The sequence below is a fragment of the Phoxinus phoxinus genome (assembly GCF_949152265.1).
Source record: "Phoxinus phoxinus genome assembly, chromosome: 4".
Classification (NCBI taxonomy): Eukaryota; Metazoa; Chordata; class Actinopteri; order Cypriniformes; family Leuciscidae; genus Phoxinus; species Phoxinus phoxinus.
Window position 1 is genome coordinate 25,755,072 of NC_136879.1, and position 27,741 is coordinate 25,782,812.

General features: G+C 37.1%; 2 protein-coding genes and 1 long non-coding RNA gene across 6 annotated transcripts in view; 1 reads left to right on the top strand and 2 right to left on the bottom strand.

Moving 5' to 3' along the window:
- Nucleotides 1-531: 531 nt before the first annotated feature.
- LOC306996584 lies at nucleotides 532-6,222 on the bottom strand. Its single transcript, XR_013797119.1, has 3 exons — nucleotides 6,084-6,222; nucleotides 1,056-1,163; nucleotides 532-665 (listed from the first exon to the last, which is right to left on the bottom strand). It is a non-coding gene; the product is annotated as an uncharacterized lncRNA (long non-coding RNA).
- Nucleotides 6,223-10,103: 3,881 nt separating this feature from the next.
- On the top strand, nucleotides 10,104-14,577 carry LOC306996581 (cytochrome P450 2M1-like). The gene is made up of 9 exons (XM_079609256.1): nucleotides 10,104-10,442; nucleotides 11,582-11,744; nucleotides 11,915-12,064; nucleotides 12,269-12,429; nucleotides 13,118-13,294; nucleotides 13,429-13,570; nucleotides 13,639-13,826; nucleotides 13,913-14,054; nucleotides 14,293-14,577. Exons 1-9 carry the CDS (start codon nucleotides 10,251-10,253, stop codon nucleotides 14,475-14,477), a joined length of 1,500 nt encoding a protein of 499 aa, XP_079465382.1. The 5' UTR covers nucleotides 10,104-10,250; the 3' UTR covers nucleotides 14,478-14,577.
- A 2,461-nt stretch (nucleotides 14,578-17,038) lies between these two features.
- Nucleotides 17,039-27,741, bottom strand: part of gipr (gastric inhibitory polypeptide receptor) — a 45,227-nt gene continuing 34,524 nt past the window's right edge. For 2 of the 4 annotated variants that reach the window (XM_079609253.1, XM_079609252.1), the window contains exons 2-14: nucleotides 26,541-26,708; nucleotides 25,697-25,796; nucleotides 25,044-25,151; nucleotides 24,580-24,701; nucleotides 23,093-23,199; nucleotides 22,569-22,722; nucleotides 21,488-21,647; nucleotides 21,234-21,294; nucleotides 21,060-21,129; nucleotides 19,211-19,299; nucleotides 18,417-18,555; nucleotides 18,221-18,262; nucleotides 17,039-17,795 (exon numbers count right to left, since the gene is read on the bottom strand). In XM_079609253.1, the coding sequence (XP_079465379.1) occupies nucleotides 17,442-17,795; nucleotides 18,221-18,262; nucleotides 18,417-18,555; nucleotides 19,211-19,299; nucleotides 21,060-21,129; nucleotides 21,234-21,294; nucleotides 21,488-21,647; nucleotides 22,569-22,722; nucleotides 23,093-23,199; nucleotides 24,580-24,701; nucleotides 25,044-25,151; nucleotides 25,697-25,796; nucleotides 26,541-26,597 (1,563 nt within the window). In that variant the 5' untranslated portion in view covers nucleotides 26,598-26,708 and the 3' untranslated portion in view covers nucleotides 17,039-17,441. Of the gene's footprint in view, nucleotides 17,796-18,220; nucleotides 18,263-18,416; nucleotides 18,556-19,210; nucleotides 19,300-21,059; nucleotides 21,130-21,233; nucleotides 21,295-21,487; nucleotides 21,648-22,568; nucleotides 22,723-23,092; nucleotides 23,200-24,579; nucleotides 24,730-25,043; nucleotides 25,152-25,696; nucleotides 25,797-26,540; nucleotides 26,709-27,741 lie in introns of all 4 variants that reach the window. The other 2 variants (XM_079609255.1, XM_079609254.1) reach the window with 2 other exon arrangements.

A 27,741-nucleotide genomic window follows, 5' to 3' on the forward strand; every position in this document is an offset into this window, starting at 1 on the left:
TGCACATCCAATTCATTACCCAATTAATTACAACAGTTATTACATTTAAAAATATAGTGTATAAAACAGTTTAATGTTGTCACAAGTAATGTCTCTTATCATTTAGGTGGCAATCGAGTGCTTGAAAGGAGTTAAGTTGCAGTGTTTAAGGAATAGAAGCAAGTCTGTCAGTGTTTGATGAGTAGTCACATTTTGTTCCTGCATGTGGACGGTCAAAAGCTTTGGTGTTAATAAAGCTCAAACGTTAATGAAACCAAGATCTTACCCCATGGTACCCTTTTATAGGTACACCATGTAATATACAGAGTTCTTGTATTAACTATCTTTAACACATTTACCATGGACATCATCAACCAATATTCACAGAATGTTCCTGCAAAACATCACCAGACTTTAAAGAGAGTGTTTGTGTGATTAACAGTCAGAAGTGGACAGCCTGTCATGTGTCACAGAGCAGACACTTCGTCTTCACTCACATCAGTTGCAAGATGGATATAACATTGGCATTGACAAATGTATTATATGTTGTCATAGCTGTCTTGCTTCCGTTATTGCTGTGGAAGAATCGAAGAAAGAAGTCTGGGTGGCTGCCTCCAGGACCCGCTCCGAATCCACTGCTGGGAAATTTACTTCAGTTTGATGTCAAGGAACCATACAAGTTTTACCTAAAGGTCAGTATTCAAAATACTATAATTATGTTAATTAGCAGCTGTCTGTGCTAGGATGGTTGTTTTCAGTACTTACAAAGATGTTAAGGGAACTGTATTTGTGACAAGACCTAAACGAGTTAAGTGCACAGCATACAAAACTAACTAAATAAAATAGAGTATTTAAAAAAAAGAATAATTTCACACTAAAGCATTGAGGGTAATTTTCTTTACTGTAGACTGTGAAGGAATACATCATTAAACTGACATAATATTCTCCTCCCGATTCCCTTGCTTTCCCATCATATTCCCATAACCCACTGCCTGGATTCATTATTGTTTGATCACTTCCATGTGTCTCATTATCTGGATAAACTCTGCATATTTGAGCCCTGTATTTTCACTCACTTGTTACGAAGTCTTGCTAGTGTCACACTGCATTTTTGAGCGCTCTCTCTTGTCTCCTGTTATGGTTCTGACCTTCTGCAAACTTCGACAGTGAGGACTCTGCAGAAACTAAAAAGTGTGTTTCCCAATGTTTTAAAACAGGGATATGGCATTTGTCTCTTTAACCTGATTTTCTAAAAATTTACTACTGCCGAAAAAAACCCTGACAAAGACCGCCAGCAAACGAATGTAAGCGGATTGTTGTAAGCAGTTGTTTTAACCTTTTATTTGGGTGAATTTTATAGCTACCCCCATTGTAAAAAGCTCCAAGCAATCGACTTCCACTCACAATAGCATTAACTATCAATAGCTAACATTCCCTATGCTATTTGCTGAATCGCTACGTGTTTTAGTTTTGTCATCAGGTTGTTTCTACACGTCTGTATGGTCAATAAAATGATCCTAAAGTTTTCTGAGTCATCATTTAAGGTTAACACATTTTCTTTGTATTTGGCTACATGATGTGGAAGCGGCAATAATATCCCTTCCATTATAATTAGACCAGTGTTGGGAGTAACGCTTTACAAAAGTAATGGATTACAGTAACATATTACTTTTTGCTGTAACGCAGTAAGGCATTACTAATAAATTTTCAGTAATACTCGGTACATGTTCAGTAGCCTAACGCTTGCGTTACATAACACTTTTAGTTTTAATTATAAATATAGCTGCAAGCAGCAATCACCGGGGCCAAGCGCAAGAAAGACGACAAGACGACAAGACGTGCCAAAGTGGCTGGGAGTGTGAGACCAACTGCAGCAAGGAGCAATTGAAGACATTTAAAGATGGATTTTGGCAAAATGGTTGAAAAATCACATACAATAATAAAAAATATGATTATCACTTTCGACCAATAGTTGGCGCAGTTACGAAACTGATGTGATGTGGTCAGAGTGAAGTGACAATGACACATACAAAGTTTGGTGTCAATATGTCAAGGCATTGCAGATATAAAGCCTGAATAGTCATTTTGGCATCATGCCTCAACTTTGCCACTGCGGTATACAAAAACGGTTTCGTCTATCGACACGGAATCCATAACTTTTACTCGGCACGGTCTGGAGATGACACGATCCGATTTTGGTGAAAATTGGACGTTCTGTCTAGGAGGAGTTTGAAAAAGTAGGTTTTAAAAGAAAATAAAGATGGCGGACAGGAAGTTTGACTGACTATGGGAAAATTGGTATCTATGTTTTCAGCATAACCCAAGGAATCTATTGAAATCAGTGTCATTACTATAGGCAAATTTATTCAAAAGTTATTAGCATTTTTGGAAATTTCATTATAACTTTTGACCAAAAGATGGCGCTGTCTCATAATCTTTTGAGTACCTTCAGGGCCTTGTACTGATAACCCATACTGAGATTCGTAACAATACGTTCATGCGTTCATAAAATATAGCATTTTAGCACATAATTCAAAATGGCCGACAGCCAAAATGGCCGATATGGGAAAATTGGATATCAGTCAACTCAACATGACGCCCTGAATCTAACGAGACCACTTTTGTGATTTTTGGACAAACCGTTCAGAAGTTATAAGCAAAAACATAAATTATTTATATCTCCGGACCAGTAGGTGGCGCTGCGCCGAAACGCAGCATGTAGCCTCAAGTCATGCTTGTGATGACATGTACCAAATTTGGTCTGAATCCGATAAAGCGTTGTGGAGATACAGCCTTACGTCTGTTTTTGCAAGTGCTACGTAAAATTTATTTGTGCGGTATTCGAGAACGGTTATTCGAATCAACTTGATTTCCATAACTTTTTGTCATCATGGTCTGGAGATGATCTGGTTAAATTTTCGTGAAATTCGGAGCAACGGCCTAGGAGGAGTTCGAAAAAGTATGTTTTTCGGAAAATTCAAAATGGCGGGAAAACTATTATGACGGAAAATGACGTCATAGGGTGCAGTCGAATCGTCGTGAGCTCAGGAATCAGAGGGAAAATAATTTTTTTTCTAGCCCTTATGGTTCAAAAGTTATTAGCATAAACATGAGTGAAACTTTGGACAGCTGGTGGCGCTAGAGGGAATGAGTTGGAGACTCCAAATTTGCTATGGTAATAGTTCAGGCTGTCTTCTATCACTGTGCCAATTTTCATAAGTTTCCCCCAAACGGTTCTATAGGCTGCCATAGACGCCCAGTCGGAAGAAAAAGAAAAAGAAAAAGAAAAAGAAAAAGAAAAAGAAAAAGAAAAAGAAAAAGAAAAAGAAAAAGAAAAAGAAAAAAAAGAATAAGAACCGGAACAGATACACCTTCAGTGCTTGGCCCCTAAAAAAACAACAACAAAAAAAAACAAGACTGAGAGACAAAACGAACGAAAAATGCAAGTAGGCTAGGTTACCTGTTCGTGGTAAGTCACTAGCCGCGTGTGGTGTGATGTCCAAGTTAGTATATAAAGACTAAATGGCAGCGTTTGATATATTTGTATAGCGATTTATTTTTTACAGGAGTGCCGTAAGCATGATTTCGGCCTCTGTGCTCGCGCTGGCCAGTGGAAAAGCGGATGAAGATGGAATGAAGAATCCCAGCCAGCAAAAAGTCGTCTATTAGACGTTGAATAGACGTAATTTTTACGGTCTAATTACGGTCCACTGAAGGTTGAAAATGAAAATTGAAAAGACGTCAAATTTGTCCGACTTTTCAACGTTTAAATTTTTTTTATAACTTTGACGGAATATGTAAAACTCTTTAAATTTATTTGAGATAATAATGAACATGGTTTGGTAGTTTGTTTTCTCTGTTGTTTTAGCATGTATAACAGACTTATCCTAGCTGTCTTAGATTATCAGTTGAAAACATTTTAGATGATCAGTTGAAAACACGTAGTCAAACAGTCCGGCCAAAACTACTTAGTTGAAATCACGTCGTAAACCAGTCCAAGGCCGACCGACATATTTTCAACCATATTTCAACGTTGAAAGACGGTAATTGTTTGCATTCGCAAGATGGACGTGCTCAGGCTACTCTATTTGTTCTGTGTTTTCTTTCTAAGCAGTTAGGCTATGTTTAGGTGGTATTTTTCATGTTTTTCATTATGTTTTCATCACGCAATCATGTTTTTGATGCGGTGGTGACGCGTTTATGTGTAAGGGTGGCGGCGGCGCTGCCGATAAAGCACCTAAAAGCTGTCACAAAGAACCGGCAAAAGCAATGATTATGAATATGTCAAATATAGCAAGGAGACATTTTAATTGTTTGTTATTAAAGATGAAGTTGACGATGCTGACTCGCGATCGTAAGACGTCATAAACCAACGTGGTTGAACGATACTTTGCGACATACGTACGGTTTCGGGAAACAGTCGTGACTAGTTGATTTCTCCAACGATGCATCGTACTATACGATGGCCGTAAGCGAAATCTGCTGCCAAAAACGGGCCTTTTGAAGAAATTCATAGAATTTGACTCTGCTACAAGACCTGGCTTTTTGAAGAAACTCAGAGACTATTTCAGGCTTTTTGATGAAAACCATAGACTCTTTTTTTTTTTTTTTTTTTTTTAAAACCAAAAAAGCTTACAGCACCTGGTATTCCCAGGCGGTCTCCCATCCAAGTACTAACCAGGCCCGACCCTGCTTAGCTTCCGAGATCAGACGAGATCGGGCGTTCTCAAAGTGGTATGGCCGTAAGCGAAATCTGCTGCCAAAAACGGGCCTTTTGAAGAAATTCATAGAATTTGACTCTGCTACAAGACCTGTCTTTTTGAAGAAACTCAGAGACTATTTCAGGCTTTTAGATGAAAACCATAGACTCTTTTTTTTTTTTTTTTTTTTTTTAAACCAAAAAAGCTTACAGCACCTGGTATTCCCAGGCGGTCTCCCATCCAAGTACTAACCAGGCCCGACCCTGCTTAGCTTCCGAGATCAGACGAGATCGGGCGTTCTCAAAGTGGTATGGCCGTAAGCGAAATCTGCTGCCAAAAACGGGCCTTTTGAAGAAATTCATAGAATTTGACTCTGCTACAAGACCTGTCTTTTTGAAGAAACTCAGAGACTAATTCAGGCTTTTTAATGAAAATCATAGAATCTTTTTTTTTTTTCTTTTTTTTTTTAAACCAAAAAAGCTATATAGGTCGCTGCTTAAGCTTAAACCTAAGGAGGTATTGCTTAGCAGGATAATACCTATGTATAATTTTGAAAGATATTTATCTAACTTTATTCATAAGGAGGTATTTGTAAGGAAGGTGACATATATTCAGGTTGTCAACAAAGTTAGACCAATAGGGAACAACATTAAGGATGCTAGTGACATCTCTCTGGAATAAAGAGCGAATATTACGATTATTATTCCTCGTTGTGGTTGCGAAACATAGGGGGAGACCGGGGATGGTTGTAACAATTTTGACCTTTCTGTCAATATCTTGTAGTACTTTGAAGTCAGTGTGTTCAAAATGTGATCCAAACTAGTTACAAGTGTCTGCTATTAAATGACATAGCTATTATCTTTGCAACACAAACAAATGCATGGTTTAGTTTCAAACACGAGGAGTGAAATGTTACAATTCACCCCATAGTCTGGGTTAGTTGTAACATACCCTGAGGTGAGATGTAACATTATGATATCCACCAGGGTAATATGTAACATAATGAAATAAGGATTTTGACAAAAAAAAATATTTTGAAAGGTTTTTATTCAACACTGACATTTCAATATAACTGATGTGTGTGTCACTCTTAGTCTCAGTGTGTTTGTCACTCTCAGTCATAGTAATTGACCATTATAAATTGAACTTGAACACAAACATTGTTTGTTTGTAAGCATGTTTGTTACTGCCAGTGTTAGTATTGGCCATAATAAAATTGAACACTTGAACATTGTGTGTGTGTGTGTGTGTGTGTGTGTGTGTGTGTGTGTGTGTGTGTGTGTGTGTGTGTGTGTGTGCGTGCGTGTCATTGTTGTTACAACTAACTCAGAGTCATGTAAAATGTCCTTAAAAATAAGTTTGTAAACCCCTTTTATATATCACTTATTTCAATAGCTTACTCACCTTGAAAGGTTTCAATTAAATGGCAGAAGATCAACTGTTGTAGTCTGCTTCACATATTAACCCATTTGTCTAAAACAAAAGTATAACACGTTTAGTACAACACATTTGAATAAAAGGCAAAAAACTTCATAAGAAAAAAAAATACTATAATTGGATGCTTCAGCTAACGTTACTCCTGTATTAATACAGTTTCATGCACATGCATGACTATTCATATAACAACATTCATTATGAATATACCACATTTCTGCCAAAATACCATAGTTGCAGTTTGTGTAACTACAGTAATGTTAAATCAGGGTAATCTGTGTAACGTTATTGGAAACAAACCATAACAAACTTTCTTTAACTAATCATAAACTATTTGTTTATTTGTTGCACAATGTTTCTCATGTTTTCCGCTTCAATGTTGTTGGGAATAAGATTTTTCATCTTACTGATAAATGATCCGTGCACTACGGTTCAAATGAGTAGCTCTTTCGTTCCGCATTTAGTGACAACTGTAGTCTGCACCTGTACGAAAAAAGTATGTTATCAGTCTGGGAGCACTGCTTCAGCTGTGACAGACCATCACTTAGCTGCTATATCCCAGTCCCTTAATACATTTGCTATAACAAATACCGTAAAACAGGCGTAATGCTAGATAGTGATTTCAGACTAACGTTAGGCCTAACGTTACTTAGTTTATTGTAGTAGGTAACGTTAAAGCTAGGGTAGGTAATGTTGGAGAGCTAGCCAGATTTGAAAGTGGCACCTCTTCTAAGCTTCGCCCCCTCCTGTCAGTGCTCCGTCCAAAGCTACGCCCCCCCCACAAACATGAACGCGCATCCACATTTGGAGTCAGCTGCATGTACCTACGGCTTGTAACCAAGGGGGTAATCCATCCGCCGGAAACTGAAGCCTCCCCGGGCGCCGCCATTGTAGCAGAACTTCACCTGCTGTTAGCATTCCATTGACTCCCATTCATTTTGGCGTCACTTTGACAGCGAATAACTTTACATCTGAGGCGTCCAAAGACTTCATTTGTCCATTATTTATTTCTAAAGAAACTCGACAATGTATAAAAAGCTCCATTACCTTGTACCTTACGTTATGGCCCCGTAGAAGCCATTTTTGTAAAAAATAGGCTAACGATTGCGTCATAATCACGAGACTCTCTGTCGCACTGTAGAGGAATTACCGTATAGACCGGCGGAGAAGCTCACGGGCAATCGGGGGGACGTGGAGGCATAAAGTCCGATAAAGTCAAGAGAGAAGCCCATAGAGAGTGATAAAGTTGCTCCTGCTGCTAGCTCATGGACAGCTAATGCTCACGCTCTCCGTCTCTGCGAGATTCGGAAGGGGATGATTCAGATTTCTCTCGGCACGCACAGCTACTAGAAGACTGACAGCTGTCAGACACGTTGCTCACGTGACCAAGCTCAGTTTGAGTCTGCGCAGTTCGCCTGGCGATTAGAAAGTGAGTGCTTCAAATGGGCTTCACTTTTCTCCGTTGAAATCTATGGGGTCGCTGTGTCCATCTTATATACTGTCTATGCCTGTAACGCAACTGGCTTACACCGACAGAGAAGCTACTGTTAGCATTGGGATTTTTTTGAGAGGGGGCGGGATTTTTGTTGGTCAGGGGAGAGACGCACACTTCGATTAGACTGGATAAACACATGCAGCATCTTAATTGTTAAGAAAATGAAACGAAATAAATGAATAAATCAAGCCTTTATTACAAAACACTAGGCTATATCATACAGCATTCAGAAAAATGCGCACCCCTAGTTCCTCCGTCTATGGCCCATGACGCGATGAGCATTTACTATAGCTACTTTAAAAAACGCGGGTCAGGAAGCGGGTCAGGTACAATATTTTCTTTTCTTTTTTTTGCGGTCCGAGTTGCGGGCAGGTTAGTTGAAAACGTCGGTCGGGTGCGGGTTGTTTATACATTGACCCGCGCATCACTGCTGTGCACGCAGTGGTGCTCGGGCACGAGACATGAAGGCATCTGATTGGTTCTTTACATTCGCACCGAATGGCAGTGATTGGTCAGAGTTTTTACTGTCCTACAGCTGCTACAGAGGTCAGATTTTTTTTCATTCCTTTTTCTGAACACATAATGTATTGACTACTATCAGAATGGAAGGACCATTTCACCCAGTATAAAAAAAATATGTTTCTGAACAGGATTACCTACCCTAGCTTTAACTTACTGACATCTCTAAACGGTTTTGCTAGTATAGGCCTAATGTTTTAATTAATTACTTTATTGCTGCTAGCGAGCTAACGGGGATAAGTTAACGTTAGCTAGGATTAATTTTCAATCGATCTCACTTCCCGGAGATCATTAAAACAGACTAGGGTACTTATTCGTTATTTAAAAAATATAAAATTCAGTTTTATAATTATATTCAACGTCTCAGTACACAATACTTATTGTTATATATATACATAAAAACTGTATGACTTCCCTTTCATAATCAGGATGCAGCAGCAGCTTCTGTGTTGACTGTCTGTCTGGACCGTTAAAATTTGAACCGTCGCTGCGGAAACCCAACAGTCGGGTTATTTCTAGAAATTACCCAACAATTTTATAAATGACCCAATATTTTTGGAAAATAACCCAACACATTGTGTTATGTGCAACCCATCGGTTGGGTTAAATAAATAACCCAACGTTTTTTAGTGTGTAGACATGGTGCACTCAACTCTGTATTAAAGTATCTCCAAGAATATACTTAAAATACCTATGATTCACTAATATGCAAGTCTGAAGGTGAACAGCTCCGAAGCGTACGTGCACTCACAACGCCATCTTGCGCGCCTTCCCGTATGTCGCAAAGTATCGTTCAACCACGTTGGTTTATGACGTTTCGCACGTGGTGGACTAATAACCTATTTTAATTAATCTGTTTGAGATCGAATTGACGCTAGATTGTGTCATATAAGTTACAGACATGGCATCTGAAGACCATTTCTTTTATTGCCTTTTAATTTTGTAGTTCTGTAAAGCACTTTGGTCAGTCGGTGGCTCTTATAAAACGTGCTATAGGCCTATAAATAAAATGAACTTGAACTTCTAATTTTTCTCAGTTATTTTGCTTTATTACCAGACTCAATATTTGGTTCTTTCTTACATGTAGCACGTTCGCTCATGCGCAGTCTTCAAAAACGGTGCTTTAAATCTCTTGACAAACTACGTAAATTACATTTGTATCTATAAATAAATAACACGGGTTGTACTGAATGTCAGCTTGCTTATTTTGCTAAAGATAAGGATTTATTCAGTCCACATGTCATCCCAGCTGGCATTCGACTGACCTTAAACGTTTAAATGTGGTTGAAATAATGTCAGTTTATGAAAAAACATTAATTCAACGTCAAAACAACGTTGAACACCAAATGGTTGAAATGGTGTTGTTAACTCACTATGGATTCAACATAGAAATATAAATACAATTTGAGTTGTACGTCAAATCAACATTATTTTTACAACCATGAACAATATCCAACCGTTATCCAACACGGACACCTGCATGTCATGTAAACTAGAAACTATGCTGACAGCTCGAGAGAAACGATGGTTTCGAGAAACACCAAATCGTTGAACTATGCTGATAACGACGGAACTTGCGACCATAGTTGGCTAACGATGCTTTCGGAAAACGCACCCCTGAGCAGTCGGGTCCGTAACGGAGAACTGTCAGCTAACAAATTTGTGAATATTTTGCACAAAAAAGGAAAACTTACATAATAGAGACTCAGCCATTCCGCGCTGTACTGTTGCTGCGGTGTCACGTGACAAGCAATGACGCGTCACCATGGAAACAATAAAGTTATGAAACTCACGCATGGGGGTCGGCCAGAATAATTTAAACGTATGTGTGAAAGGGTTAAAACAAAACAAAAATAATAATAATGGCCTTGCCTCTTAGGCTTCCATACTTTTTTGACTGGACAGTTAAAAACAGACCGGTATATATTTTATATGTCTATGACTATGGTTATAAACACCTATGCCGGTTTGAAAACGCCCCAAAATTGGGAAACGCCCCCTTTTGTTCTGCAGAGAGACCTACAATTGTGTATTGCGTTGTCAAATTCAACCTAGAAACAAACGTCAGTTTTGGTTACTTTCTGCGACTCGGCTCAAAAGAACAGTCAAGTGAAATTTGAAGGATGGATATATTGTTGGCATTGAAGACAAATGCAGTGTCTGTTGTCATGACTGTCTTGGTTATGTTATTGCTGTGGAAGATTCGAGGCAAGCAGAGCAGTTTTGGGCGGCTGCCTCCAGGACCCCCTCCGAATCCACTGCTGGGAAATTTATTTCAATTTAATATCAAGGAACCATACAAATATTACCTAGAGGTTAGTAGGCCTATTCATTAACATAATTCAATCATACAATTGGCTGATGGTATGATTGTGTTCAAAGGTTGCAAAGATGCGCAGGTAGCCTGTAGTGTTACACCTGTGCAGGTAAACTAGTTAACTATTAAGTTCACAGAATATAAAAACGTAATGAATAAAATAAAGTATAGGCTAATATACATTCACCTGAAATCGTTGATACACTCTTCAAAATAAAGGTTTAAAGAAAAATAGGTGCTTTCGCAGCGATTCTAAAGAACCATTTTGTGTTGGTGCAGATGCCGCTGTTGGTGACTGTTTGTGTGGCTATGTGTACTATAATATAAAACTGGTTTTAGGCTACTGTAAAAACTACTTTGTCTTTTCTATTTAAAAAAAAAAAACTTCTCAGAATCCTTTTTCACGCATTGACACTGTCCTATGGGAAGAGTTATGAACATGGAGCCAGTCTATGTTCATAAAACCTCTCTTCAGCTTTCGTAAGTTAGCATTTATGTTTCAGGGGTGGTGTAGATTACATCATATAGAATCTGAGACAAAGGGAAAAACAAGTTCATCTATTGCAATTTTCTCCTATCTTTGCCTTGTACATCTGGGCTGCTTTCCAAGAAACACATATATGGAGTACATTCAAACAGAGGGAACAAGAACTCCCCTCTCCCCCTTGCAGCCTATAGCCCTATAGGGTTCAGAAAAGTCAGGGTGAGAGTTTTATCCTACATATCTAGTTATACATCTAAATAAACAAATTACAATGTAGTTTTTGCAGGCTTTGTGAGGTGCATCTACTCCACTGTTACTAGGTGAGCGTCACTATTCTGGGATTTCTGAGCCCCTAGAGAATTTTAAGACGGCTGAAAGTAGCTCCATGTATTTATGTTGCTCAAAGATTATATTCACACACTGAATTGCTGTTTGTAGCACTTCAGTGCTATCTGTATCCAAACTTGCACTACAGACAAAATCATCATCAAAGAACAATGCACTAAATTACATTGTTTTTGACCCCCATTAAAGCAGAATTATGTTAACGGTTGTTAGAGCCAACGGCTCTGGTTAGAGCTAATTTGAAGCGTCATTTGAATACACACATTGAATGTCCCATATCAAACCATATATACCTTTTCTTCCCGTAGGTCAGTAAGAAGTATGGCTCTGTTGTCACCATCTGGTTGGCAAACACTCCTGTAGTGATCATTTCTGGATTTGGAGCCCTAAAGGAAACTATGATTGGTCTTGGTGAAGAATTCAGTGGCAGGTCCAACTATCCCCTGATCATGAAGGCCACTCTTGGATATGGTGAGAATATATATATATATATATATATATATATATATATATATATATATATATATATATATATATATATATATATATATATATATATATATATATATATATATATATATATGTGTGTGTATATATGTGTATATATATATATATATCAGAAACATTTTCTCTATGCGCAGGAGTTGTCTCCACCAGTGGACATAGATGGAAGGAGATGCGCAAATTCTCTCTCATGACACTGAAGAACTTTGGAATGGGGCGCAGGAGCATCGAGGAACGAGTCAGGGAGGAGGCTGAATATCTTGTGGAAATGATCAAAAAATTTGAAGGTTAAATCATTTTTATACAATCTTATATTCATATTATCAGATGAAACAAACTGCATAAACTACAAAGTTTACATCTGACAAAGGGTGCGTCAATAAAACAAAACTATAATGTGTCACATCTCATGTTACAGAGCATGGTGTGAGTTTTTACAAAACTCTAAATTGAAGAAAGCTGATCTCTTTGCTCTTCTTTTCTCCTTAAAGGCTCTGCATTCAGCCCTGCCGACATGCTGTCTAATACCGTGGCCAATGTGATCTGCAGCATTGTCTTTGGTCATAGGTTTGAATTTGAGGATCCACAGTTTAAGTTTCTCCTTCAGACTGTAAATGCTTACTTCAGTATCATCAATAGCCCTCTTGGACAGGTCTGCACTCTAAAGATTTATATATATTAGATATTATCATTCAGCAGTATTTTCTGGTCACAAAGGCTGCATTTATTTGATCACAAATACAGTGAAGACTTGTGAATTATCATTCAAATTCAACATAGCTATTTTAATATATTTTTTGTTCCATTTGAATGTATTCTCAAATATAATTTATTCTTGTGATGCAAAACTGAATTTTCAGCATCATTACTCCAGTCTTCAGTGTCACATGATCTTTCAGAAAAATCATTATGATATGCTGATTTGCTCTTCAAGAAACATTTATTGTTATTTTCACAGTTGCTTAATGCTTAATGTTTTTGTGGACACCGTGATACATTTGTTTTTCAAGATTCTTTAATGAATATATTATATGAATATATATAAAGTTTAAAAGAACGGCATTTATTTGAAATGGAAATCTTTTGTAACTTTATAAACGTCTTTACAGTCACTTTTGACCAATTTAATGCATTCTTGCTGAATACAAGTATAAATTTATTTAAAAAAAGAGAAAAATCTTACTGACCCTAAACTGGTGAATAGTCGTGCACATAAAAAAGAAAAAAAAGAAAAAAAAGAAAAAAAAAGTGAAGTTGTACACACACAAAAAAAAACGTTTTGCATAAATTATTTATTGTATTTTGAGACACAACTTGATGTTTCTTTGTCTTCTTCTCAGCTCTATAATGTATTCCCTAAGTTAGTCAGTCTCTTCCCCGGTAAACACCATCAGCTGTTTAAAGACCTAGAAGAGGCCAGAGAGTACTACAAGCGTGAGGCACAAGCTCGGATGAATAATGTGGATCCCTCTTGCCCACAGGACTTCATTGAGGCCTTTGTGTTAAAAATGAAAGAGGTGAATCATTGAAAGAAAGGGTCATTTAAACACATTTAGCCATGGTCCTGAATACATACCACCATCTGGTGGTGAGAACATGACATGATCAATTAAACACAATGTTAACATTTCATACCCGTTTTCTTTTGCAGGAGAAAGACAAGCCTGACACAGAATATCATATCGACAACTTGGTTTCTTCAGTATGGAACTTGTTCAGCGCCGGCACAGAAACCACTTCATCCACCGTCAGACAGTCTTTACTTCTAATGATGAAGCACCCAGATGTTCAAGGTGAGGTCAAACTAATGCTTCTCTCGCCAAGAGTCAAGTGTGATTTTACTTTCACTTGTTCTGTACAGAGCGTGTTCAGAGAGAAATCGATGAGGTTGTAGGACAGGACCGTTGGCCCTCCACTGAAGACAGACAGAGGCTGCCATATACAGATGCTGTCATTCACGAGGTCCAGCGCAGCATGGATCTCACCCCCATCGCTGTCCCACACAAGACCATGTGCGACACTAAATATAATGGCTATGTCATTCCTAAGGTATTCTTCTCTCGTATACATCATCTTGATTCATTAAGTGTTTATTTACATCTTTCTATTTATGTGTAAAATAAACTTTCTTGTAGGGAACAGTGGTTTTTCCACTACTATCCTCCGTGCTTATAGACCCCAAACTGTGGAAGAACCCAAATTGTTTCGATCCAGAAAACTTCCTGGATGAAGATGGCCGATTCAAGAAGAATGATGCATTTGTTGTATTCGGCATGGGTGAGCTCAGATCTTCATTGTGTATATTAGACCATAATATGCTGCTCTTAGATGAAAACTGAAGTCAACACATACTAAATAATTATGTTTATCAGTGTTTTAGTCATTCTGGGACAAAAATATCCATGCTAAATAATTGATTCCTCAGTAGTTGCCTTTAAAGAACAAATCACAGACAAAAATGGATGATACATAGAGAAAAGATTTTTAAACCAACTTCTGTGTGCTCTCTTGACAGGCAAGCGTGTGTGTCTCGGTGAGGCTCTGGCTCGCACAGAACTCTTCCTCTTCTTCACTTCCCTCCTTCAGCACTTCACCTTCAAAGCCATGGTGCCACCAGAGGAGCTCGACACAACGCCTGCAAATTGCAGTTTTGGCCGCATGCCCCGCTCATACGAGTGCTATGCCATTCCTAGGATGTAGAGGAACAGTCCACAAAATAACAAAGAAAGCATTCAACATACTCTCATTTTATTTTGATGCTTTAATGGAAATAAATATGTCCAAAATGATATTATTGCACAAGTGTGTGTCTGTTTTTTTTTTTTTTGGCAAATACAAAATGTATATTTAGAGTACATGTTCATGTCCTCAAGAAGTCTAGACGTTACCCACTTTCTGCAGAGTACATTCTGGTGAATTAAAGCCTGCAATACCTGATTTTTTTTTTACACAGAAGCGTATGTCTGTGAAATGTTTTGAGGAGATGAGCAACTATTTTTACAGGTCAAACAATACAATGGCACTTTTACAAACAATGCGGTTTAACATCCGAGTTGGCACAGTTTTTTCTACACCTGGGGGCTTTTAACACAGAACATGTTTTTGTGTTTAAAGGTACACTGTGACTGTTCAAAATTATTATACAATACATCTCAATCCTTCATCTAAAGTGTTTTTGTCTCACCCTATTTCACTGGTAAGCCTATTAGCCTATACTTGTTTATATTTTAGACCCAGCGGGATGTTTTTTTGCGGGAAATTGCGTACACGTATGTATGTCACCTGCCCATGCGTGTCTCCTCATATAGATAGAGTAAAGTTGCTCCTACTTTAACGGGTGTATGGTGTGGGTGTGGTATAGATTAATTGTCACAATGAGCAAGAAAGCTAAATCTCGAACCTCCATTTTTAAATAGAGAAACCCTCCCATTTAAAAAAATATATATAGTAGAACAGAAGAATGTATGTGGCAAAACGAGAACACAACAGAGCTCGTAATAAAATGAGAATCAACATCAGGATTTGCAATGTTGTAAAAGCGATGTGGAGATGGCGTTTGTATTACTCATCAGGTGTGTAAGGTATTTTAGTGAACAGATAAATTGCTATGTAGCTCTAACAAAGTTCATTGTAAAGCATTGTCTATTGTAAAGGGTCATTTCATTGTGGTTGCTGTAAGGCTGGGCTAGAATTTATTTTCAAGTAGACCATGTCTAATAGGAATATTAACATCTTCAGGATCCTTTCCATCTAAACTGGTTATATCTCTTAAACCTAGAAGTGTATGTTTTATGAGCAATAGTCATGCAGAGTGCAACCAAAACAATATTCTTTAGTAAAATGAATGCAGTTTTTTTAACCCCTAGAGGGCCAAGTTTTAAAAACGCATTTTTTTTTAAATATTGAAAACTATTAATGCAAATATTTTCTAATATTTGTATTATTTTATAATATATTAATGGTGCCTAATTTAGAGATAAATATAGTCTACATGAAAATGCCCTTGAAATACAAAATATTAAAGTTATATTAATACATATTATTGAAGTAATATTATTGAAACAAAATACAGTAGCCTAGAGGTGAGGAATACCAAAAGTTAAAAGACAAAAACGCAGCTCAACGCAAGTTAAAAGTAGGCTACCATGAGATGGTCTTATTTTTATTTATTTTCATTCCAGTGCCCTGCATCTCGCGTTTTTAAGCGTAAAATAAAAACTGTTCTGTGTTAACGGCCAGTTATTCTGCAATCTGTATGATTGCTGAACAAAAATAGAGGGTGATAGTCTAGATGTATGAAAAATAGCCTAAATATTAACGATTTACAGTGGCTTCATCAGAACTAGACAAACTGTACCAGAGACTACAACAAAGACATCTTATATTTTGACAAATTCATGCCTGACCACAAACTCTTTGCACTCGGTTAATGTCATTCTTCAGCACTCTCCTAGGATGGTAAGAAATGTCGTCAGGGGACGAACGCAACTCTACAACAGATCTGTGCAGTTCTCTCGACGTCCACTAGGTGGCTTTAGATGTCAATGTATCTGGGGAATAACTCAATGTGAAAGCAACAGAACAACGGCCTCCGCTTGATGCACGAAATTTAGAAATTACATAATAAATTGAAACCACAGTGAAAGTTCAGGTAGGCTACAACATACGTAGATATCACTATTATTAGTGAACTCTTCCATTCATAGTCAAAGAAAAAGAACGTGTCCAGTGAAATGAAAGAGTACAAAATGTAAGAATAGATCACTTGTGAGTGGTAAAAAAAAAAAGTAAAATAAAAAAAAGAGGGGATACACTGATTTAGCCTTCATTAAGTTTTGGGAAACAATCTGTTTCCATGTTTGATAATGTTGTTACTGTTACCTAACTAAATTACCCTCTAATCCTTTTAGACATACAGTTCACAGTTGGTTTCTGTCATGGCACTGAATGAAAAGGGATTAAGCCATCGAGTGGAATGCAGAGACATAAAAAAGGAATTAGATTTCCTGCTGTTTAAGAGAGTGCCTAGACCTTCTGGTTGAGCAGGTTCCTTCAGAAACCATATGCTGATTTGTTGTTGCTACTCAAAATGTCTTATTATTATCAATGTTGAAAACAGTGTTGCCACTTAATATTTTTGTTGAAACTGACACGTGTTTTTAAGGATTCTTTGATAAGAGCATTTAATTGAAATAGAAATCTTTTGTAACAATGTAAAATTATTTGATCTAACTTTTGACGTTAGATATTTTTGATCTAACGTTTGAATGGTATGTGTGGCTTAAGCGTCCAAATACTTTTTTTGGTGACTATATTGATGGTTATTTTTGTGTTTTCGTAGGCTAGGCGATGTTTGTGTGCCTTACCATTTAACTCTCAACAGATAATCCTCATTCAATCAAAAATATGACTTTGTGGCAATGAAGACATTGAGTTGATCCACAGTGTTGGCGCATAACATAATTCATCTTGTGTCCAAATTGAGGTATAGAGGTAAATATCAAATGAGAAAAAAACAAAAACAGGTCTGTCTGGTGTAATGTGAGAAATGTGATGTAGGAATATCCGTTTTATAGTTCAAAAACAATGCGATCTCTTATTCCAAGACACTCAGTGATATCCAGCTTTGTTTGTCCAATCAATGGCCAGCACGGTCCACGTCATTCAGCAGTTGCTCTCGGAAAACATGGTTGCGCCCTCTGCGGCACACTGGGGTAACGCTGGCACTTCCAACCCGTTCAGAACCTGTTTTCGGGCAGAGATGTAACAGTACGCCTTGCCTTTCTTTGCTCCAGCATGGTAGTGTTGTTGAACGGTCAGGTGGGCGTCTGTGGGTGCTGGGTCTGAACACAATTGGCAGCCACTGTCCAGAGGGCACTCTGGAGAGCAGGCTGGGTCATGGTGGCACAGAGGACTGGCACCTCCCTGCTGTGTGTTGCTACCTGTATTACGCTGGTCATCCAAAATGCTTATTCCCAATCTCCATCGCTGCCATTTCTTTTTGATTTCTGACTGCACCTGAAATCAAAGACATGATAGATAAAATAGCAGTTATGTGAATATATATAGCCTAAGAAAGCGGGGTTATTGTCATTTTTAAAAATCAAAACATTAACAAATAAAAATGATAAAATTAGATATAAAAAAACATTTTATTTCAGCTAATAAATGAAAAAGCATTCATAATTTTAATTTAGCTGAAGTACTAAAATACATTTTCTAAAATTAAACCGTTATAGACAGAACGATAAAAAAACAATCAATAAAAATGACTAAAAACGTAAAAACAGAATATATAAAAATAAAATCTAATTAAAAATATTAAACTATAATAGCATATCAATGATAATACAATACCACTAATTATATATATATATATATCGTTTTTATTTAATTTAATTTAAATACATTATATAGAGTATACATTAAAAATATTACAATACCTCTTTATTGACAAAGCAGTATAGTATGGCCACCAGAAATCCCTGTGGGGCAACAGCAACAAATGTGTCAAAATGCATTAACTGGAAGGATATACACTACATTAAAATAGTGCATGGAAAACAAAAAAGTAAGTACACTTGATGATCTAGGCCATGTTGTGACACGGTCTGTCTCGCTCGGTCCCCTTAGTTGTACCTGAAAGGAATTGAAGAAGAGTTCAAAGAACAGGTTGACATTGCGAAGTACGCCCTCAGTCTGTTCCTCTGTCATCACAGCAAACACCACCTCATGAATCCCTAACAGAGGAATGAGGGTCAGCGTCGACTTGGCTAACCTGAGGGACCAAGAATATTACACACTGATTATTCAAAAACACAATCCGGCCCATCTCACTTCAAAATGTCACCAACTTAATCTCATTGTTTCAGATTTTAAAAAAAATATCAAAACCTTTTAGGTTTTATAAATGTTTGAAGAGAGATTTCATAGGCAGATAAGTTGTCAATAGTGAGGCACTGTGGGTGAATCAAGGATCTAATTAGCCTGGGTCATTATTACCAATATATATGTGCTTGTTATATTTCAATACACGTTTTATTCCACTATGGATAAGCAGCATTTAAGCTTAAAGGCTAAAAATATATTCTCTGCTGGGAAAAGAACAGCTCTCTAAAAAATATGCTGCCCTCTGACATTTGAAGAAGAGGATGAAACATTTCCTTCAAAATGGTTGAAACATCAAAAGCTTGCTAAGGCACTTTATGTGACAGTTCCAGTTTACATAACATGGATGAAATCAGAAATACCGGCTACAAGGAAAAACCAACAGATCAGGTTGTTTTAAAAAGCAAATTTGATATTACAACAAGCAACAGACTAACAGATACTGATGAACATAAATTCATTTGTTGAAAATAATTTGAAAATAAACAAAAAAAACAAAACACTTCATTATTAAATTAATTTAAAACAACAAGACAAATTCTTACCTAAATTTATAATCTGTATATCTCATCTGATGTGCTTTTAATTTGGAGATGAGGATCTGAATAATCCTTATAAATATGAAAAAGTTCACCTGCAAAATATGATTATTTATATATAAATAATTACATGTGGAATGCTCAATGTAAAGGTACACAAAACTTCTCATTCTGGAGAATGCACAAAATTGCATAAATTATCCCAACTGAGTGTGACGGATCCGTTCAAACCAAGCCACAATCATTTCGGAGTGCAGAAAAACATTTCCTCAACACAATCTCAAGAGTGCTCTAGACTAATGAGTCATCCATGTATAATGCAAGAGTGACTGGTTATTTAACTGGTTATTCATATGCTGCGTTCTAGTGTTGCACCAGCCATTCGTAAATTCGTTCTTAAATTGGAATGTAAAGTCTACACTAGAGGCTTAGTAACTAGTTTGTAACTAACTCTGTACTCTATTCGGTTGCACCATTTGTTTATAAAGCTAATAGGTCGTAAGCTCTCTATAAAGTAATGCGTAGTCATAATGTGACATTTACCCTCAATGATCCAATAGCAGCCTTCAAATACGTAAGTTGTGAATTACATCATGAATAACATATGTTTTTTTATATGTAAATAACATTCAGAAAATGTATTTGAAATTTGAAAATTGCATGACATTATATTATTTAAAATGCACAACATGGACCGATGCATATAGAGGAGCGCATTAGGGCGGGTTCTTGTTGAACAGCCTCTAACAAAGTGATCTGCACATAATGTTCTCTCTCAAGTGTACATGTCAGCATTAGCATACAGCATGTCTAAAGAATTGAAGTCTGTTGGGTAAAACAAAAGCTTTTTTGATGCAGTTCAGTCTGTCTGCTATTTTATTCTAACCATTACTCCTGATGGGAGACTTCCGTAAATATTTAGTTAAAGGGAAACTGTCGCCAAAATTGAACCTAGGCTCCTTTTGTTAATCTACCCGAGTCAAACTTTCGTTGCATTCGGAGATCGACTACTTTTGACTGACAAAATTCCAGCCACCGGAAACATTAACTAATAAAGTGAGTCGTACAAAAGCTTTCTTTTTTAGTAAACTTTCTGTACACAAACAATGTAGTCAATGCTCAAGTTCATGTGTATCCCCTGGTGATACTGCAAGCACAGTTTCATGTTGTGTCGAGCCGCCTTAGTGTTTTAAAAATAGTGATTTTGATGCTATCATAGAAGTGCCCCTAGCACTCCCATTCAAAAGGCATTTTGAGCTAAAACGAAAATACGCTCAAATCTTAAAAGTGGCGTTTCCATTCTGATTATGCTTTTACACGAAGGTTTGACTCGGGTAGATTAACAAAAAGAGCTTATAGGTCAATTTTGGCGACAGTTACAATTTAATAGAGTTATGCTTTTGTAATGGTGGAACACAAAAATATTTAGGTAATAAGTGCGGAAGTTGTAACAGTGACCATTTAAGTCAGGTTGTATGCTACAAACTTACGCATAGCTGGTGCAACCGGCCCCAGATGACTCAGAACTTGGAATTCTCTCCCCTGCCACTCAAAAATAACAACTGGAACATACTAATAAAGATGCAGCAGATCTGTCAGCTCTGACTATGATGAGAAGCACCATTTTCTGTCATTTCCAAGATGGTAGAAACTAATGCAATGTTCTATTGGTTGAAAATGTCAAGTTTTGAGTTATCTGGAACACAGGTCGGGATTGGGAAAAATTTCCAGTATTTAGTAGAAATAAAAGATCTGTAAGCACATATACTGTAAGCCTATGTGAATGACTATAAATACAATCCGAGAACAAATTAAAATTTTAGACAAAATGAGATAAATACACAGGGAAACTCACTAAAATTGCCAAAAGGATTGGCGTTCGGATGATCCACCAATATGCCATATTTTCGTTGATCTCCCAGCACCTTGAGAAATGTGTAGGGACATTTGTAATGCTTAACCAAAGTTGCTCTTAATCTTTAACCAAATGAAAGAAAGCTGTTGCATCAAGACTTCTGGCACATCTTACCTAGTGTTCTCATACAAGTAACGAACAACTATCCAAGGCACCACAAAGAGCACAGGCGTTCCTGTCAGAAAACAACAATACACCTGCCTCACATTTGTGCATATTAGCATTTCATTTTTAATTGAATTGTGGTAATTGTTCAAACTCATTCTATGTATGGAAATGTATGCGTTTAAATTAAAAGTTTTTTTTAGTTATTTTGATTTTATACTATATTTAATGTTTTTTATAAATGTATTTAGTTTGTTACACACCCCAGCCGATGAAGAGGTACACACAGAAGTAACTGTTCTCTGAGAAGACCATCAGCACCACCAGGTTGTGAAGATATAGACCTTCTACCAGTAGCCAATAGTAGTTGGCCCCAACACAATACTGCATCAGGACCTGAGCCACACGGCAGCCTGACATCACCTGTGGGAGTTTAATGTGGGTTTACTGTATTAAACAATGCACTTGAAGAGTTTTGTAGCAGGAGCGTTTCCTCAGAGGCAAAATTGGATGAAAATAAATCCACAGTACAAAGATAAAACAATGCAAATATTATAATATATGAAATTAAAAAGTGTATAAATAACACTTTTTTCTAAAATGGCACTGTCCAACAGTGACACCAGCGGTTAAAGTTACAGCGGGATGCAACGTCTTTCTTGCTTCCCCTAAGCTCAATGACTTTTAACAGACCCCCCTAAAGTGTGTCATGGGTTTGGTGAGTTTAACTGGGAATGAATGGGGAAAAAGTCATGTGAGAGGAGACAATGCTTTCATTGTGCTTTGATTGGCCTATTACCATGTTAGTACTATACAATCTGGAATCATAAATGGGTCTGGACAATTAAATATTGGTGTTAATGGGAAGACTAATTAAAAAGTAAGTATACAACCCTAATACATGGATATCTCGCTTTACAACACATTAAAAACAAACTTGAAAATGACTTGAAAACATGATCTTTTTTGTTTTTGTTTTTTAGTAAGCACTCAGCTTGGTGGAAACCGTTGGTAAGCTACATCTCTGAATGTGACCAGTGTTTACTGATCTTTGATGATCAGTATTTTGATGACTGATGATACGATAATAATAACTTATTTAGTTTTTATTTTGTGATAAATGTAAAGATGCTTAAAAAACTTAATTAGATTTATATGTTTAATGAATAGAACTTTAATTACAATGTTAATATGAAAATGCAAAACATTAAGTGTAACCGTCACATGAATTTACATTTGATTAAAAAAATACTGAGGTCTTTGCCTCCTCATTCCAGAACAGCAACTGTTTCGCAGCGTGTAATTACTGTAATGTAATTGAGTCAGTACTGTATTTCTGCTTACCTCGTCACTCAGAACGATTGAAACATCCTTGTTGTCCCTGAACTCTGGAGCGTCTTTCATGAGAAGCGCGTCTCTCGTGAGGATGGACACAGCTCGCAGGATGAATGAGGCAAACAGGTTGGTGTGGATGTAATTACGTGTGCAACGCAGCTTCCTGCAATATTACACACAAACACATTATGGCTTTTCACACTTGAAATACTTAACCCTTGGGTCAATCTAAACCCTGGGTGAACAAATCTTGCTTCAGACTGCTCATTTTAATCAATCCTATAGGTACTCATAAACTGTACATTCATACACTGTAAATTCCTGAAGCCTGGATTAACGTTCTTATTTGGAGTGTCAGTGTCATTGATTGGGCGAACAGCACCCGACATGTTCACATTAAGGCTCTTGCTTTTCTGTCTTTTAATTCATCATATTGCAGGATGATGAATTAGGCCAACAGCTTTATATTGTTTTTTCTTCTTCTTCTGCATGCCATGATCTGCTCACTTTTCTGGAGGAAAGCGGTCACTCACCTGAATATGAGAAGTATGACGAGGGCTAAAGACAGGCTGGCCAGGGACAGAGAGTAACCAACTGTGTACATCACCCTGAAATAGGCCAAGATCATCATCTGATTCTCCTGTGAAGACAGCGAGTGAAAGAACAGCACTATACAGACACGAGCCAATTTAATTCATGTGACTATTCTGAAAGAAAAACCTTCTCAAATGTCTTGTGTGGGACATGAAGGCAAAGCTTCAGAGCAATTCAGACATTTTTCTAATTCTGCCATACTGACAATCACTGAAAGCTGCCTTAGGCAGAGTGTAATGACATCTTTATATTCACAAATCACACCAGCGAGTAATAGCCAATAACTCTGCGAGCAGGAGATAAAGTCTCCTTCGCCAATAAGAAATGAGAGCAGAGCTCTGCAAATGACACTGTGGGACTGCTTTTCAAGTGCTTTAGTTCATGAAATTACAGAACCGCATAAAAATTCACACAGCGAGTTTCATATTTTACATAAATTCTCCAAACACCACAAATCAAACTGGTTTCTTTCACTGAGACTATTTCCAGTCGTTTTGAACAACAACATGTACTCGCCAGTGTGAATCATGAAAATAAAGATGTCATTACTCTCTGCTTGAGGTGGCTTTTAATGGCTGTCAGCATAGCGGAATTTAAGAATGGACTCCCTTACAATTCATGAATTGGAATTTTAATGAACTGGTACCACAGGAAGTTAAACCAGAATTTGAACTTGGATGACAGTAAGTGGAATTTACTGAATTGCAACTCCCATTCAACAAAGCCACAAAACTAATTTAATTGGTCCAGGATCATTTAAATAATTACATGATTAATTTGACTAATTATGCCTATTTATTTCCTGATCTGCAGATATTTGTCTCGAACCAAGTTCAACAAGATTTTAACAAATTAATATATACTGAATAATATAAAGCATATATTATGGAAGCCATATACTTATATATTTAATTATCTCACCCATAGGGCATATTCATTCAAAAGTTTGGGGTCAGAATTGTTTTTGAAGGAAATTTGTTTTCAATTTTTGTCTGCAAGGATGCATTAAATTGATTTAAAAGTAATACAGTTTTTTATTTCAACTAAACAGCTTTGAATTTGTATTCATAAAAGAATCCTGAAAAAACACTGTTTTTTTAACATTGATAATGATAAGAAATGTTTCTTTAGCAACAAATCAGCATATTTATGATTTCGGAAGGGTCATGTGACACTGTGAAGACTGGAGTAAATTGATAAAGACAGCTTTGCCATCACAGTAATACATTTATTAAAATATATTAAAATGGAAAACAACTATTTTAAAATGTTTAAATTATATTTAACAATATTACTGTTTTTTTTAATTAAATAAATGCAGCTTTGGTGAGCAGAAGAACAAAATAAATTATTACGGACCCCTGACAAAATATACATGTACATTAATTTTAGGTGATATATATATATACTGTATATGTCTCTTTACCTGTGCTATCTGCTGGTTGCCATCTGCATTGCATTGTGAGTGGTCTCTCCATGTGCGGCTGTGGTTGACAGTGAGCCACTGGCCATCTGGACCACATTCCCGTGACACAAACCCATTACGCACTAAAGAGGACAGTAATGCATAACAGGTCTTCTTTTACTCCAAACATGTCTAGTATTGGAGAGTCTTCTATGAACCTTTTTATTAATTGAGTGCATGGAAATGACAACCAACAGCATAATTTATGGTAGTCACTCATTCTTATGTTAGTATGTTCTAAATTTGTCTTATGAATTTTACCTGGCAGAAGATAAACGAGTTTAAGATAAACAATAAAAGTAACATTTTCACATAAACAAATATAAGATCCTCTTTTAAAAATGAATATGGTGAATTGCATGACATTTATGAAGCATATTTTTTTATTTTTCTATGCCAACAGGCACTATTATTGGCAGTGGTACCTTGATCATACCAAGGCAGATACCAGGGGCACGGCACTTTCACCGTTGTGTTGGGAACTCCATCTGTCCAACAAGCGTACATATCAAACATGCTTTTGCAAAACAAACCTAATGGAGAAAATAGAGTTGATGTGAATATAAAGGTGATCCAGAGAGTTTTAATAACTTTCCATACTCCTGCCAGAGCTTATTTCATATATAAAATTGTATATCTAATTGTTGCATTCCATGTTAGAAAAATGATCCTCATTGACACTCCTTATGCAAGCAAGAGTTATATGGCAAGAAAGATTTCTGGCAAACACAAACATTTAGAGTGGTTAGTGTATGCCTGTGTGTTTACTTCTCTTTATATACATAGTAAATCTCAACTAGTTGTTTTCCAATGTTGATATAGAAACACACACACACCACACACACACACACACACACACACACACACACACACACACACACACACACACACACACACACACACACACACACACACACACACACACACACACACACACACACACACACACACACACACACACACACACACACACACACACACACACACACACACACACACACACACACACACACACACACACACACACACACACACACACACACACACACACACACACACACACACAGCTAATGCCTACCCGAAGGTGTGGGTTGATGTGAGCTTATCTTCAAGATGCACTCGTTCCGATACCTGTTCCATTCCTGCACTGTGTCCTTCACCGTCTTCCCACTCACACTCTGAGATAACACATGACACCATGAGGTTACAACTTCCGTGAAACTAAATCAAAATTGGCCTTATTTACTGTCTTAATACATGTTTCTGGTCTTATTGTACACAACGCTGCATGCAAGACAGTTTTCCATGTTTTTTGCCTTGCAATTACAATGAACATAAACATGGAAAAGTGCACACAAAAGCACTATAAGGCCATGTGTCCATCAAAGAGTTTTCAATGAGAGCGCCTCATGTTTGAAAACAACAGCACCGTGATGAGGCGCTAAGCGTCTATTTCATGCTAAGCGCTTGGCTTTTTTTTCCGTCTGGTTGCCGAGAGTTAAAAAAAATTCAACACTGTAAAAAGCAGCGCTCATCACTGTCACTTCACTGTCACCGATCAACCGTCCTCTCTTTCTACGTGGTTCAGCCATATCTTCATCCAAATCAAGGGACACAGCAAGTACTTTACTGTACGTCAACATTTCAGAAACAAACTATCTGCGAAATCAGAAACTAGTAACACTTCCGCGGATTTTCCATAGCGCTATCGAGCAGCTGGCTAAAAATACTTTGGTGGACACACAGCCAAAAAGTAATACAAGTAGGCCTATAGTATTGCAGGCCATATGAGAGCTTTATGGAAAACACACACTCAAGAATTAATGCATTTTTAGGAACTATTCCTTCAAATACATATAGACATATACATTTTGCAGCAAAAATGAATAGCTTGTTGTTAATCCATTTCTATTGATCAATACCTCAGCTCTGCACAAGACGGACAGAGTGAGGAGGAAGATGGTGGAGGTGCTCTTCATCACTGAGACAGGTACCAGGGGCCGGACATCTTAGAGCTGGGCCCTCGTCCAACCAGAACCAGAGCAGGCCATTCTTTCAGACCTGTACGCCACTAGCTGCGCCCTTCAGGACTGAAACATAGCAGAGAATACTAAGGGCAATCTGACAGCTCGAAAATAATTAATAACCAGATGGCTTCAAGCCATTATGTGGTCTTATTAAATCATTAACACATGAAAGTACTCCATGTGGCCAAAACCCGCTTTAACTTCAACCTGAATACTGCTCGATTCTTTTCTTCCCCTCACATCTACATATATACTGTGTGCACTTCAGTCTCTATATAGTCATAAAAATACAGTCATTATACAGAAACAGAAATCTGCCTTTTAAAAATAATTAAATACATTAATACTTTAATAACACTGTTAAATGTAATCTTGTATAAATCTCTATATAAATATGAACATATTTTTATATATTTTAGTTATTTAAATTTATAGAATTAGTATAGAATTTGAAAATAGTATAGAATTTAATATTAATAATTATCCGTTTATTAGACCATCCCAACTAAAATATGTCTGCGGAAACAGAAGAGTTAAATACAGAAAGAAAATTCCATTGAAATTTGTAAAAGTACAGAGCATTTGAACAGGAATTATGGATGGGAAAACTATTAAAAAATGCATTAAAGATTAAGATAACCATTTACGTTTAGTCAGAATCGGTTGACTGAATAGAATAGGTTGCCCTTCAGCAGTCAATATAATCCAGACGCTGTTGCTAAATCTCAACTTAAATCGATAATGGTTCAAGGAGGAAGGTCATTTGATCTCCAAATGAACACTTGACTGAAGTCACTTCAAGCGTGCCCGAAAGGAGGAAACGGTATGCTTGATCGAGATGATGTGTAAATAAATGAGTGTCCTGCTAAATCATGTATGATCAGGTAGGTGTTGAATAATTGAGTTGGTTTCGTGCTAAACAGGCTGGAAAGTGCTGAGGGTATAAACACAAAAACAAAAAAATTCCGGAAGAGGACATTACTCACTCTAATCACATTGCTAGGGGAATAGAAACAGTTTCCTCCTCCTCTTTCCCTTGAACTTCACCTGTAATTTCAATAATTCAACACAGAGGGGACAACTTTGACCTTGAGTG